The following is a 15,699-nucleotide window of genomic DNA, read 5'->3' as shown; positions in this document are numbered from 1 at the left end:
GTCTTTATTTTTATCACTACATCTTGAAACGCACAGACGCAGAAAGAGATTTCTTCATCTACTGTTTCACATGCAGTCACCTACAATAGCCAGGGCTTAGGCCAAACTAAAACCAGGAACCTGAAAACTAATCCAGGTCTCCGATGGGGGTGGCAGGCAGCTAAGTGTTTGGACCATCATCTGTTGTCTCCAGGGTGCACATTGGCAAAGAGAGTCGAGGTGGGACTCAAACCGGGGCACTCTGGATGGAATGCAGGCGCCCCAAGCAGCAGCTGTGCCAGAGCCCACCCCATGAAATCTTTGCAGAAATTTAGATGGGGTGGAGGGACATGGGTCCAACATGTCATCTTGATCCAATCAGCTTGGTTCTCTCCCTGGGATTTAGACGCTCGGATGCCTCACTGGGGCTGATGAACACTTGCCTGCAGTAGGAGCATACTGGCCCACTGGGGCAGGGCATCTCGAATGTCCTCCAGGGGCTTTGGTTTCTCCAGACTTGATTTCTGTGAGTTGTCCATGTGCCCCTGGAAGAGCTCACCTTCCCCCAAGGAGGGCTCATTTTATACCAAGGGCAGTATTTCATCCAGCCCATCTCTTATTTTCGATAATTGTTAATATCCCAGTACTGGCTCCACTTGGTCTCTGTTCATCAGAACTAGCTTGCAAGGAGCTCCAGCCCATATGCTCTTCCCTCCCAGTCCTTGAACTTTCTAACTAGTCCAGCAACTGGTCACCCTAGAGCTACGTATAGAAAGGATCTACTTTTTTTTTGTTATTAACAGATCTTAAAGACAGAATCTTTTAGTTTTTCCAAATGTGTTTATGATTAAATATAGAAATTGCTAGAAAACTGCTTAGAGCTAAAGGTTAGCTTTCATCTCCACAGAGACTAACTAGACATTTATCCCTGTAAGCAGATGGTCTTACTATGCCCAGTGCTACACCTTTTGTCATATCCAAGTTAGAATAATGTCTATAATCTTTTGACATATGGTTCATTTACATTCTGTTTACAAGTTGCCTTTTTCAGTGTGACAGTCTAATTGCTCAGGAATAAATGTTCTTGTCTAAAAATCTCCTATTTTTAAAGATTTATTTATTTGAAAGAAAATGACACAGAGAGGGAAATCTTCTAAATGCTGGTTCACCCTGACAATGACCATATGGCTGGGGTTGGTCCAGGGTGATAATCAGGAACCTGGCAGTCCATCCAGGTCTCCCAAGTGGGGGGCCAGGGTCTCAAGTGCTTGGACCATACTCTGCTATCTTCTCAGGCACTTTAGCAAACAGCTGGATTGAGAGTGGAACAGCTGGGACTAGAACTGGCACTCATAGGGGATGCTAGCATTGCAGGTGGCCGCTTAAGCCACTGTACCACAACAGCAGCCTCTACAACTTCAGCTATTTTGGGTCATCTGAAATCCTGAATTCTACCCTCATTGCCACTATCTTTGAAATTTTAAAAAAGATTGCCTACTTTATAACACAAGGCTTAATTCTCTTCTTTCAGTGTGTTTTAGAGATGTTAGTTAACACATCTATGCTTTACTCCAAACATATCCGGCTGAATCCATTAAATATGCATTTTTTGTGTGAATCATACCCCAATAAAGTAGTTTTTAAAAATATGTTACTTACTATCCACCAGTCAAATAAGACCTTAAGAGACATTTTTTTTAAAGTACATTTTTATTTATTTGAAAAGCAGAGTGACACACACAGAAAGAGAAGATAAAGAGAAGTCTTCCATCCATTGTTTCATTCCCCAAATGGCTGCAACAGCTAGGGCTGGGCCAGGCCAAACCCAGGAGCTAATCACTCCATCCACGTCTCCCAGGAGTGGCAGAGACCCACGCACTCATACCATCCTCTGCTGCTTTCCCGGGCGCATTCACAGGGAGCTGGATGGGAAGTGTAGCAGTCGGGACTTGACCTTGCCCTCTGACGTGAGACACTGGCACCACAAACTGAGGCTTAGCTCACTAAACCACAGTGCCACCCCTGAGACAATGCCTGAACTTTTGTTTTTTTTTAAGCATCTTTATCCCAATCCTCCCTATAGGGAAAAGACTACGAAAGACTTTTTCCTGCAGACGATTTGAGAATGTTCCATACCTTCCCACATAAGAAACCTCTTAACGATCACTCTGTCTTCTGATAAATGGCTGTCTAAAAGGCCAAGCGTCCCTGTCCTTGGGAAACACTTTTGGTTAGCAGAGACACCACGTAGGCCTCCTAGCCACATCTCTTATTCACCCCTATGGCTCCTTTGCAGTGGCACTTCTGAGCTCTTCGCCACCTGTGCCAAGAAGGACATCCGGGTGTGGCACACCTTGTCCAACCGGGAGTTGCTGCGGATCACGGTGCCCAACATGACCTGCCATGGCATAGAGTTCATGCGCGATGGCAAGAGCCTGGTTTCAGGTAACGTCCACCTCCCAATAACTGCCCCCGGGGCTCCGGCTGGGGGTTTGATTTTGACCTCCTTCTGCAGTAGCCTCCCACGGTCCACACTCCTTGCTTCTAATCTCATCTCTGAAGTTTCCCTCCAGCTGGGAGGTTTTTCTGAGCTAGGAAGGATCAAAGAGCAATTTCTCATCTCTCCAATCACCCTATATAGCACTGGACCTTTCTCACTAGTTAGGAAATGTAGTAGTTCAATTTTGAAACACATTTGAGGCCTTAGTGAATGCAGGATACTTGTATCAGAACTCCTTTTGTTGTCTCAGGAAAAAAAAATGCTAGGCTATTCTATCTTTAAATGTTTCAGTATTCATCTCTAAAAATGTATCCCTGTAAGACAATACCTTCCTAGTGCCACTTAAAAAACAAGATGTATTTATTTTTATGTGAAAGGCAGAATTACAGAGCAAGAAGGAGACACAGAGTGAGACTTCCATATACTGGTTCAATTCCCAAATGGGCACTGTGTCTGGAGCCAGGTTGGTCCAAAGCCAGGGGTCTGGAGTTTCTTCTGGACCTCCCACGTGGGTGTAGGAGCCCAGCTCATCTGCTGCTGCTTTCCCAGGTGTGTTAGCAAGGGCCTGAATCAGAAATGGAATAGCTGGGGCTTACACTGGCACCATATGGGATGCCAGCTTGTAGAGGCTTAACCTAATATGCCATGGCACCATCCCCACTAGTGCCATCTTATATCTAATCTTCATACAGATTTTCTACTATTTAAATATATTTATCTTACTTGACAGAGTTACAGAGAAGGAGAAGGAGTGACAGAGAAAGGAAGGGAGAAACAGAAAAATCTTCCATCCACTGGTTCACTCCCCAAATGGCCGTAAGGGCCAGAGTTAGGCAGATCTGATTCTGGGAGCCAGGAGCTTTTCTGGGTCTTCCATGTGGGTGCAGGGCCCCAAGGTCTTGAGCCATCCTCTGCTGCTTTCCCAGGCTATTGGCAGAGAGCTGGATTGGAAATGCAACAGCCTGGACACAAGCAGGAGCCCATATGGGATGCTAGTGCCACAGGTGGAGGATTAACCAGCTACCCCACAGTGCAGGCTCCTGTCTACAGATTTTCTAGGCAGTCACCCTCAGGGAAAAGTCACAATGGCCTATAGTGCAGCTATTAGCAAGTTGATGTCCAGTATTAGCTCACCCCCTCCTCCTTTGGCTCTGATTCCTCCTCCTCCTCGTGGAGTTCCTCCACGCTGGGCTTGCCTTCGCCACACGGTGGCCACCAAGGGCTCTTGGCTTACACTACACTTAAAGCCAGCCAAACCCCAGCATGTAACCTGTGGGGTCGTCATTGCCCCCTCTTCTCTTCTTCTGTCTGCACCTGTAGCCCCTGTGGCCCACCTGTGGCTCCATCCCCCTGTCCTAGGTTACTCTGGGAGCTCCCTCACAGGTGTGTTCCTAGCCCCTCACTCCCATCTCCTAACCTGCTTTCAATGCAGAAGCCAGAAGTCGGCTTTAAAGCCTCGCTCATTTCATGCCGTTCGTAGGGGCTGTAAGAGGAGAAAATCTTAGCAATCACCTGCAAGATCTTACACAATCTTCTCTTCTCCCTGACGTCTGCCTTCTTTTTTTTTTTTTTTAAGATTTATTCATTTTTTTATTACAGCCAGATATACACAGAGGAGGAGAGACAGAGAGGAAGATCTTCCGTCCGATTTTTCACTCCCCGAGTGAGCCACAATGGGCCGATGTGCGCCGATCCGAAGCCGGGAACCAGGAACCTCTTCCGGGTCTCCCACGCGGGTGCAGTGTCCCAAAGCTTTGGGCCGTCCTCGACTGCTTTCCCAGGCCACAAGCAGGGAGCTGGATGGGAAGTGGAGCTGCCGGGATTAGAACGGGTGCCCATATGGGATCCCGGGGCTTTCAAGGCGAGGACTTTAGCCACTAGGCCACGCCGCCGGGCCCTGACGTCTGCCTTCTTTACTGTGGCTCTCTTCTCTCCTGACCCTCCTCCAAGCCATCCAACTCCCCGGACACAAGGCTTTGTCTCCAGTTCTTCCATCTGCCCTGAATATTCTTCCTTCAGATTCTCCCGTGGCTGGCTCGCCCATCCTCCCACTTCCTTGAGTCTTCTCCAAAAACAGGAGCTACCTTGAGTATCTTATTTAAAACTGCTGTGTTTCAGAGGTGGCATGAAAGCTGGTGAGAGGGTGTCAGCCTTGAGAAGACCTGGGAAAAAAGCATTCCAGGCAGATGAGGCAGCAGGTGGAAAGGCCCAGGAATAGGAAATCCCTGGGTATGCTGAGGAATAGAAAGAGAGGGAGCCACTGAGTAAGGCTGAGTGAGGGTTCAAGCTAGAGGCAGGTGTGGGCTGACTACAGGTTCTGTGAAGACAAAGGAGTTATATGTGGTTTTTTTTTATGATTTATTTTATTTTACTTGAAAGAGTTGCAGAGAAGGAGAGATCTTTTATCCACTCATTCACTCCCCAAATGGCCCCAATGGCCAGAGCTGAGCTGATCTGAAGCCATGAGCTACCTCTGGGTCTCTGACATGTGTCCACAGGGCTCAGAGACTTGGGCCATTCTCCACTTTTTTCCCAGGCCATTAGCAGGGAGCTGGATCAGAAGTGGGCAGCCGGGACACACACTGGTGCCCAAAGGGGTGCCAGAGCCACAGGCAGAGGATTAGCATGCTATACCACCATGCCGGCCCCAGGAGTTTTGAGTTCTCAATCTAAGAACAGTAAGGAAAGCTTTTGGAAATTCTTGACCTGGCACGTAAGCTATGGTTTTCAAAAGTTTTTCAAAACCCTGAGTACAAAACCAATGGTAAATAAGAGTGGAAGGCCAGGGAAGAACTGTTGTAATTATCTGGTACAGACATGCTGGTGGCTTGGGAGAGGGCAGTGCCAGGGGAGGGATCAAGAGGTGATCTAATTTTGGACAATTTCTGCTCCCCTTCCCTCCCATCATTCACTCCCCAGATGGTCACAATGGCCAGCACTGGGCCAGGCTGAAGCCAGGAGCTTCTTCCAAGCTTCACACATGGGTGACAGGGATCAAGCATGTGGGCCATCTTCCATTGTTATTCCCAGGGCATCAACAGGAAGCTTGTTTGGAAGTGAGCAGCTGGGCCACTAACCGGTGCCCATGTGGGATACTGGTCTCTGATGCGGTACCTCCGCCCACTGTGTCATCATGCCTGGATGTTTCTGAACAGCTCAGCTGATAGGGCTTGCTGATGGACCTGGTGGGTGGAACAGAGAGGAACTGTGAGTGATGCTGAGATTCTTGACTTCAGCAACTGGCCTGGGTGGTGGCAGCTGTTACTGAGCTGGGAAAAGATGATGGAACTGGGAGAAGAGGCATCAAATGTAAAGGTGAGGATGGAGGGAGACCAACAGCGATTTGGACGTGTTGAACTCTACATCCTACGTACAAGATGGACTGTTAGATGAGGGTTGTACAAGCCTTGCAGCTTGTGGAGAGATGGAATCTGGCCTCCTTGTCTAACCCTTCCATGGCCGCCTTCACTAGGGCATGGGGTGCACTTTGGGCAGGTTCAGCCAAGAACACCCACTCCTTCCCCTCAGTGGGGTATGACCAAGTGTGGGTGCTCTGGGGGCACAGGATGGGGCCGCACCCGTTGCCCTATCACCAGCAGTCCTGAGCCTCTTCTGTGGTTTAAGAGAGGAGGAGACTATACTGATGCTGCCCACCTTTTTTCCTCTCCTGCCAGCGTGGAATGATGGCAAAATCCGTGCCTTCGCCCCTGAGACGGGCCGACTGATGTACGCCATCAATAGTGCTCACAGGATCGGCGTGACGGCCATCGCCACCACCAGTGACTGTAACAGGATCATCAGTGGCGGTGGGGAAGGGGAGGTACTGTTCTTAAGAGCAGAATTTTATAAAATAATAATGATAGCAATAATCCTCAACTTTGAGCAAATGCACCAGATGAGGCCAGCGACTTGATTTTATTAATATGTTCCTTTGCGCTCGGTGTCAGGCAGAACCAGATGAAGATTTTTTTTTTAAAGATTTATTTTTATTGCAAAGTCAGATACACAGAGACGAGAAGAGACAGAAAGATCTTTCATCCGTTGATTCACTCACCAAGCGGCCACAACGGCCGGAGCTGAGCTGATCCGAAGCCAGGAGCCTGGAGCCTCTTCCTCCAGGTCTCCCATGCAGGTTCAGGGTCCCAAGGCTTTGGGGCGTCCTCGACTGCTTTCCCAGGCCTCAAACAGGGGTCTGGATGGGAAGCGGGGCTACTGGGATTAGAACCAGCGCCCATATGGGATCCCGGTGTGTGCAAGGCAAGGACTTCAGCTGTTAGGCTGCCGCACCAAGTCCAGATGGAAGATTTTGATCAAAACTCCCAAACATCATACACTAACCTTCATGCACTAACCTTCTCATCTTCTGACTGGACACACAGGCACCTGGGCTCCCAGACAGGACATCTAAGGACAAACCTGAAAACTTGCTCTACAGACTCAAGCCTTCAGCTCTGAATCCCAGTAGGCACCAGGCCCCGGTTTTGGCATGCTTGTTTTTTAATTCCAAGGAACATCACCCTTGTCTAAATTGTCTTTACCATACATTTTAAAGCAGATACTACTTTTAGAAGCCATTCTCTGATATACCCAGATGTCTTGACCATAATTTTTAAAATGCAGCACCCAAGCCTTTCCTGCCATCCTTTGAAGGAGCCTGAAACATTTTACAATGGCCCTTGTGTTTCAGTCTCCCCTCCCCCATCGCATCTTCCTGCTATCCCAACACCTTCCCTTTCTCTCCATGACATTTTTTTTTTCTTTCTTTCTTTGCTCTATTCCTGTAGGAAACATTTATCAGGGAAGAGTTGTAGTTGTCTACAACATCTTTTTTTTTTTTTTTTTTTTTTAAAGATCAATTTACTTATTTAAAAGTCAGCACTAGACACACACACAGAAAGAGAGAGAGATCCTCCATCTACTGCTTCGCTCCGCAGATGGTTACAATGGCCAGATCTGGGCCAAACCTAAGTGAACAGCTGCTTCCTGGTCTCCCACATTGCTAATACGAATCCCAGCCCTTGGGCCATTTTTCCACTTCATTTTTCCACAGTGCCAGTCCCTACAACAGCACCTTGATGTAGGCTTTAGCATGGTGAAGGTGATGCTCAGATTTCCCTTGAGCCATTTTCTGGCTGAGGGCCTTGGGGCTTAACCTCTTTGTGTAAAGACAGCAATACTTCCACTAGCAGGACTTTCCACCCAGTTAGCATCCCAGCTCACTCCTTTCCTTGTTTTGGGGGCCTCTGACTGGCTGATGCACCAGCTCGCTTGGACTTGGACAGGGGTCTGTGTTTGTCAGTGTGATGCTGTGAGTCAGTATGACTTGACCTCAGTCATTTTGGCCATCTTGTTCTCTAGGTGATCCTGGAGGTCACTAAGTGCCATTTTATTTAATTTCTGGATCCAGAGTGTCTTATGTATGTTATTGTTTCTGGGAAGGATTCCAGTGCATTCCAGATAGCCATGGGCCACCCTTGCCTGTAGAACACTTTGTGTGCTGCCTCTTGGTGTGGGAGATCCTCTTGTCCCAGGCCTGCATGGGATCATGCTCCCTCTGAACCCCTCCCCAGATAAATTCCCCTCAATGAGATCTTGGATTTGTCTTCTCTCTGGATCTCATGACCCCTGCCACCTTTGCCATCCTGTCTTCTGTGCCTGCTTTCCTAAAAAGGCATTCCAGAACCCTGAGCCATAGCTGCTGGGAAGTGCCCGAGGCCAACCCGCTTCACCAGCTCCTCAGTCTTGGCCCTGCTCCGCAGCCTTTTCAGGGTTCTTGGATGCCTCCTCCCCCCTCTCCTCCACTGAATGAGCACAGGCCTGCCCTTCTGAAAGTCAGGTACTGGCGACCAGGGGTAGGGCTCTGTGGGTATGGACCAATTGGAACATCATCATTACTAAAAATAATCTGGTGCTTCCATTTCCAATGTCAAGTGGCCAGCACCTGAGTGTCCCACCTGCAAGGGTTCCCAGCCTCAAAACTTTGTGCCCTTCCCCCACGCAACCCTAGACTCTCCACAATCCCACAACTGAAGGGCCAGTGTCTGCTTCATTCACAGCACTTCTAAATCTCTGGTTCCAGGCTCAGGGCCATGCGGCTACTAGACTAGATAGCTTGGTAATTACCCCCTACTAAAGACCAGGTGGAAGCCACCAGATATAATGGGATTTCAAGCTGAGAGATGTGTTTCCTTTGACATTATTATTCCATCCAGTGTCCTAACCTTGGGACCATCCGGACACCATGTTCATTTCTGGTGCAGCTCATTTGGGGCAACCTCATGATTCTTCAGTTTTCTCTAGTTTGACAATGTAGTGAAGATGCTAGCAGATTCTCCCTATTTCATTTCTTTTCCTCCTGTTAGGTAGTAATGAATCCAGTCTGGTTCCTTGCTGAGGCCAGTAGAGCCAGTAACTTGGACAGGGAGAGGGTCTGGGGATGAAATACTGACAAGAAACCAGTGATGGTAGAAGTCTCTTTGAAGTCTCGCTTTATTGCTCCTTCACCTCTCCTTATATACTCTTCCCCCCAAGTCTTAATTTAGCCAGGAAATTGGATAGAGCTGAGTCCAATTAGTCTAGGTGTTTTTAGCCACAAGCCCAGTTCCTGTTCCTGCCCAGCCCACCAAGCACTAATTAACTCCTTAGCCCACAACAGTTCCTGTGTATTCTAACATTGTAGGAAAATATTTATTGTGTTTATTTGAAAGGCAGAAAGGAGACAGAGCTTCCATGCACTGGTTCACTTCCCAAATGCCTGTAACAGCCAGGGCTGGATCAAGTTGAGGCTAGAAGCACAAAACCCACATGGGTGGCCATTGCTGCTACCTCGCGTAGTATACATTAGAGAAAAGCTGGATTGGAAGTGAGCTGGGACTCAAACCCAGGAACTCTGATACTGGATGTGGGTGTCTCGGGTGGTGACTTGATCCCTGTGCCAAACACACACACAACACCAATTGTTAGCACCACTGTTCCTTCACTAGCCTGTGTTTAGAGTTTCCGACATTCTAATTTTTTCTAAGTTAAACACAGTCTAAGAAGGTGTAACTCTCAGGCCACCAGATTGCTATGTTTTCTGGTGTAGTTGTGACAGAGCCTCTAAGGAACATATAAGGATGGCTCAGCGTCATGGCCTAGCAGCTAAAGTCCTCGCCTTGAACGTGGTAGGATCCCATATGGGCCCTGGTTCTAATCCCGGCAGCTCCACTTCCCATCCAGATCCCTGCTTGTGGCCTAGAAAAGCCGACTGGACGCCCCAAAGCTTTGGGACCCTGCACCTGCATGGGAGACCTGGAGGAAGTTCCTGGCTCCTGGCTTTGGATCGGCTCAGCACTGGCCGTTGTGGTCACTTTGGGAATGAATCATCAGTTGGAAGATCAGAAGATCTTTCTCTCTGTCTCTCCTCCTCTCTGTATATCTGACTTTGTAATAAATATAAATAAATCTTTAAGAAAAAATAACATATAAGGATGTAATAATTTTCCTTTGATCCAGTCTTTTCATTCACACCAGTGCATCTAGGTTGACTCTTGAAATGTTGTGTATTGGTGTCATGCAACTCTCAGGCATTAGAAAAAAATGGCAAAAGAGCATGGGTGTTGGATCCCTGTAGGGTAGAGAGCCATTGGTTTCAAAAGGATTAACCTTGAACAGCTGATGCGAAGGTTCAGGAGTGACTCTGGATACCCCAGAAATTTCCCTGATGCCACCAGAAACTTGAGAGCAAGGATCAGCGGAAAGAAGGAGCCATATGATTTCACTTGGGTTCGCATTATTGACTTTGTGTGTGTGGAGAGTGCCAGGATGGATTTCTCAGCCTGAACAAGAAGCAGGTACAGGATCATTGAGGGTACCTTCTAGACTATGTGGAATAGAGCAGCCCACCAGCACCCACCCAGTCACAATGGCCAGAGGCAGGTGTGCAATAAACAAGTCAAGTCCATTAGAGGTGAGGAACCTCAGGGGACCTTCTGGGTTGTCTTTGGAGAAGCCCTAGGCAGGGACAGTGTTGAAGAGTGTCATGTGCTTTGTGGCCCACAGGTAAGGGTTTGGAAGATCAGCAGCCAGTCTCAGAAGCTGGAGGAGGCCCTCAAGGAGCACAAGTCCTCTGTGTCCTGCATCAGGGTGAAGAAGAACAACGAGGAGTGTGTCACCGCCAGCACTGATGGCACGTGCATCATTTGGGACCTGGTGTAGGTACTGGGGATGGGGATACAGGCCTCATAAAACCCAACCGTGCCAGCGCTGGACTGAATCAGACGGATCCACGAGGGTAGACAGCTTGATCAGAACTAAGTAAAGGGCGGTGGGAAGCTCTCAGAAGCCCTCTTATCTCCATGGCTGCCCAGCACATACAGAAGCTTATGGGAAGAGTTCAGTGTCTGGGAAGAATTTTACCGGAAGACATTTCTGAGTGGAAAAGGAAGCAGGTTAGTGGCCACACACAGGAAGCATGACTTTACTTATACTAGTTCAACTCTTTTCTCTTTTTTTAAGGATTGATTAATTTTTATTGGAAGGATAGATTTATAGAGAGGAGAGACAGAATTCAGAAAGATTTTCCATCTTCTGGTTCACTGCCCAAGTGGCCACAATGGCCAGAGCTGAGTCGATTCTAAGCCAGGAGGCAGGAGCTTCTTTTGGATCTCCTACACAGGTGTAGGATCCCAAAGCTTTGGGCCATCCTTGACTGCTTTCCCAGGCTATAGGCAGGGAGCTGGATGGGAATGGAACAACCTGGATACAGATAGGTGACAGTATAAGATGGCAGCACAAGCAAGGCGAGGATTTAGCCACTGAGCCATCACACTGGGCCCACTAGTCCAACTTAAGTGTTCCAGATGAAGAAGGAGCAAGGGGAAGCACACTGTGCAGGCTGTGACGCTTATCACTCTACTCAGCTGAAGCCCTGGATGAACTTCTCATTCATTGAATAAAGATGCACTTATTTCTTTATTTGAAATAGGCCAAGAGACAGAGAAGGGGAGGGAGGGAGGGAGAGGAGTGTGTGTGTGTGTGTTAGAGAGCTCCTCCACTGGCAAGTGCATACTTCAAATGGCCACAATAGCCAGAGCTAGGTTAAACTGAAGCCAGCCTCCTGCAACTCCCTCCGGGCCTCTCACATATGGCTGGTAAAAGGCCCAAGCACTTGGGTCATCACCTGCTTCCTTCCCAGATGCAACAGTAGGGAGCTGGATCAAAAGCAGAGCAGCCAGGACCTGAAGTGGCACTCCCATACAGGATGCCAGTGCCATAAGCAGTGGTGTAAGTCACTATGCCGGCCCCTGTATTATCCATTTTTAAAGAGCCCTTTCCTCCACTGGGCTCTTTGGCTCCTAGGTACCCGGCTTCCAAATGTTGGTTGTGGGAATAAATTACACTGGGTGGAAGGCAACAGACCGGTTCCAAGTTCAGCCTCTTCTGCTTCCTCCTCCCTGGAACTTAAGCTCCTCGTGGAGTTGTGTGCTTTGTTGCACCTCCTGTCGGCCGCCGACAGGTGTCATGCAAGGATGCAGAAGTTGAGAGGGCAGAGTGACCAGAAGTCTGTTTTGAAGTGACCCAAACGCCACCGTGCCAAATCCCATCAGATCAGTAAATGTCCCAGGGCAGAACAAATGGAGTCCCACAGGTGTGATCCCACTCTGCAGGCGCCTCAGGAGGAATCAGATGATCCTGGCCAACACCCTCTTCCAGTGTGTCTGCTATCACCCCGATGAGTTCCAGATCATCACCAGTGGGACAGACAGGAAGGTGGGTACACTCAGCCCTCCGTGGTCACCAGCACCGCCTCTGGGGATCCCCTCAACCCCAGAGCAGGGAAAAATATATAAAACAAAAATGGTGTCCATAGAACATGTCCAGTTTATTTTTTTCTTTTCACTCTCTGAACAGTAAACAAAACATACTCATCACATTTGACATTGTACTAGAGATGATGTAGCAGATTAAACTGCATTGGTTGGATGCAGATACTATGTCATTTTCCCCCCGTTTAATTGAATGGGGAGACGGAGAATGAGATATCTGCCATATTCTTACTCATTTCTCCAATGTCAGAGTTAGGCCAGGCCAAAGCCTGGAGCCAGGAACTCAGTCTGGGTCTCCCACGTGGGTGGCAGAGACTCAAAACTACCTGAGCCCTCACCTGCCACCTCCCAGGGTGCACATTAGGAGGACGCTGCATTCGAAAGTGGAGCTCCTGGGCCTCTAACCAGCCATTCCTATATGGGATATGGTGTCCCAAGAGGCGTTTTTACCGCTGCAGGGACCACCCACCCCTACTATGCCATTTTAGGTAAGGGGCTTGCGCATCTTCAGATTTTGAGTGCTAGAATCAGTTCCAGGAGGACAGCAAGGACATCCTGTGTATTATGAGAAAAACCTCCCTCCCCTCAGCACCCAACCTCCTCCTCTCAGCCTCATTCCCTTCCGCAGTGAGACCAGAGCTAGCCATCTGTCTTTACATCCCACAGGGTGGGGATAGTTTATTGCTTGGGGAAAGTTGTGAACACAGGTGAGCTAAAGGGGACGGGAGGGTCCAGTCCCACACGGGGAAGTGTCCAGAAGTCAGCAGGGCTGGCTCCCCCATCAGAGGGGAAGAGGATGCTCTTCCTGCCTGTCAGGGATTGGGGGCGGAGCAGAGACCAAGGGACGCAGCTACGGTCCCTCCCTTTGCAGCTTGCTTCAGACACAATCAGCTCCGTCCTATGAAAAGCGCTTTCTGCCATAACCCAGGTTGATCAGCACATCCTCCTCTCTCCACCGAGCAGGCAAATTGGAAAGCTGATCCTAAAAATATGAAAACAGTCTTTCTACCCCACTGCGACTGCCTATTTATAATTCCAGCCGATCCCATCCCCTGGAGTATATATATATATATATATTTTGCTGCTTTCTATATAAAGCAGAGGCGTCTTTTGGCAGCACGGGCACCTAGGATGGCCAGGAGTGAAGCCCTCTGCTGACGTTTCTCCTTCTACTCCTTCCTTGTCCCTCCCCACTCTCATCCGAATTTCAGATTGCTTACTGGGAAGTGTTTGATGGGACAGTCATCAGAGAGCTGGAAGGTTCCTTGTCCGGGTCAGTGAACGGGATGGATATCACACAAGAGGGACTACATTTTGTCACAGGTTGGTCATCACAACAGGGAGCCCATGCCTGGACTCTCCGCGATGCCAAACGCGGGACCTGCTGGGAGGGGAGAGCACTGGAAGAGAGGTCCAAGAAGCATCTCAGAGGCAGCTTGCTCAGATTCAGACGTGAACATTGCTGCCAGCATGGGTGGAAAATGCCAGAAGTCTCATTGCAGAGAGAGCAGGTGTTTCCCTGGGAGTCCAAGCGGGCACAATGGAAAGTTGAATCTGATACTGCTAGGCTGCCTGTCAGCTGGGGGTGTACTGACTGGGTGGGCCTCTAAATGCCTGAGCCACCCAACAAGCCTTCCTCTGGATCTTCCTTTTTGAAGATTTATTTATTTTTCTTTGAAAGGCAGGTGGGGAGAACCCAAGTATCTATGTAAAAATAAATAAATAAATAAATGAAAAAAAAAAAAGAAAATAAAAACATTAAAATGAAAAAAAAAAAAAAGAGAGGCAGAGATATATATATATAGAGAAGGAGAGACAGAGATATCTTCTCCTTGCTGGTTCACTCCCCAGATGGTCACAAAGGCTGGAGGCTGGGTCAGGACGAAGCCAGGAGCCAGGAGCTTCTTCCACGTCTCTCCTGTGGCTATAGGGACTCAGCACTTGGGCCATTCCCATTGTTTTTCCAGGCCATTAGCAGGAAGCTGAATCAGAAAAGGAGCTTCCAGGATTCCCAACTGGTTCCCACATGGGATGCCGGCACTGCAAGTGGAGGCTTAATGCCTTGGCACCTGCCCCACCTCGGGTCCTCACAACTGGAGACTTTTTTTTTTTTTAAGATTTATTTATTATTATTGGAAAGTCAGATTTACAGAGTTGTGGAGAGAAAGATCTTTCATCTGCTGATTTATTCCCCAAATGGCCACAACCGTCAGAGCTGAGCCAATCTGAAGCCAGGAGCTTCTGGGTCTCTCACATGGATGCAGGTTCCCAAGACTTTATTCCATCCTCTACTGCTTTCCCAGGCCACAAGCAGGGAGCTGGAAGGGAAGTGGAGCAGCTGGGATATGAACAGGTGCCTGTATGGGATCCTGATGCATGCAAGGCAAGGACTTTGGCCACTAGGCTACCGCAGTGGGCTCCCTACTAGAGTCTTGAATGCCAATCCCCTGGACCTACTAGAGTAGCATCATTTCCCGACATGCTCCTTGGGGACATTAATTAAGGAATGTCTAGTGAGTTAAAGTAAGAGATCAAGCTGGATACAGTGAAATTCCCGATCACGTAATGTAGATATATGTGTCTACCCAGCTAGGCTTAGCAAAAGAAAGGTCACTGTGGTTATTCTGGTGTGGTGGCATGAAGGGCAATTTTGTGTCTTGGTATCGTTGTTCCCACCCAAATCTACTACAGCAGACCTAGATGCTAATGTCTATTTTTAATTTCTTATCATCTAACTTGGAAGGCAGAGCAAGTGAGACAGAGATCTCTCTGCTAATTTACTCCCCAGATGGCCACAGCAACCAGGGCTGAAGCCGGGAGCCTGGAACTCCATCCACATCTCCCTGTTGGGTGGCGGGGCCCACGTACTTGGGCCATCATCCACTGCCTCCCAGGTGCATTAGCGGGAGCTGGATTGGAAGCGGAGGAGGAACTGGGACCTGACCTGGCACCCCAACCTAGGATGCTGCTGGCATCCCAAGCAAGTGGCTTGACCTGCGGCGCCCCAGTTGGAGCCCACAGATTTTTCCTAGTCAAATGACAGCATCACAGAAAGACAGGCTGCCCCCACCCTCCCTCCCGCCCCCCAAGCTGGCATGTAGCAGAGAATATGTGGAAAAGGAGCCAGTTATTTTGAAGTCAGGGCTGACAAAGCTGTGTCTCCTGCCACCAGCCATGTCACATTTTTTTTTTTTTCCTTTTTCAGGAGGAAACGACCATCTGGTCAAAGTTTGGGACTACAACGAGGGTGAAGTAACTCATGTCGGGGTGGGACACAGTGGCAACATCACACGCATCCGGATAAGTCCAGGCAACCAGTATATAGTGAGCGTCAGCGCGGATGGAGCCATCCTGCGGTGGAAGTACCCTTACCCCTCGTGAAGCCCCAGGGGCTGCCCAAGGCAGCGCGAGCGT

The 15,699-nt window shown here is 48.8% G+C and overlaps 1 protein-coding gene across 3 annotated transcripts in view; it reads left to right on the top strand.

Moving 5' to 3' along the window:
- CFAP52 (cilia and flagella associated protein 52) overlaps positions 1-15,699 on the top strand; it is a 48,971-nt gene extending 33,272 nt beyond the window's left edge. For all 3 annotated transcript variants that reach the window (XM_058675602.1, XM_058675601.1, XM_058675600.1), the window contains 6 exons: positions 2,276-2,424; positions 6,154-6,299; positions 10,520-10,671; positions 12,127-12,229; positions 13,497-13,608; positions 15,491-15,699. In XM_058675602.1, coding sequence (XP_058531585.1) covers positions 2,276-2,424; positions 6,154-6,299; positions 10,520-10,671; positions 12,127-12,229; positions 13,497-13,608; positions 15,491-15,666 — 838 coding nt within the window. In that variant the 3' untranslated portion in view covers positions 15,667-15,699. The remainder of the gene's footprint in view (positions 1-2,275; positions 2,425-6,153; positions 6,300-10,519; positions 10,672-12,126; positions 12,230-13,496; positions 13,609-15,490) is intronic.

This window comes from Ochotona princeps, chromosome 17 (genome assembly GCF_030435755.1).
Source record: "Ochotona princeps isolate mOchPri1 chromosome 17, mOchPri1.hap1, whole genome shotgun sequence".
Taxonomy (NCBI): domain Eukaryota; kingdom Metazoa; phylum Chordata; class Mammalia; order Lagomorpha; family Ochotonidae; genus Ochotona; species Ochotona princeps.
This window is presented reverse-complemented; position numbering and strand designations above follow the sequence as displayed.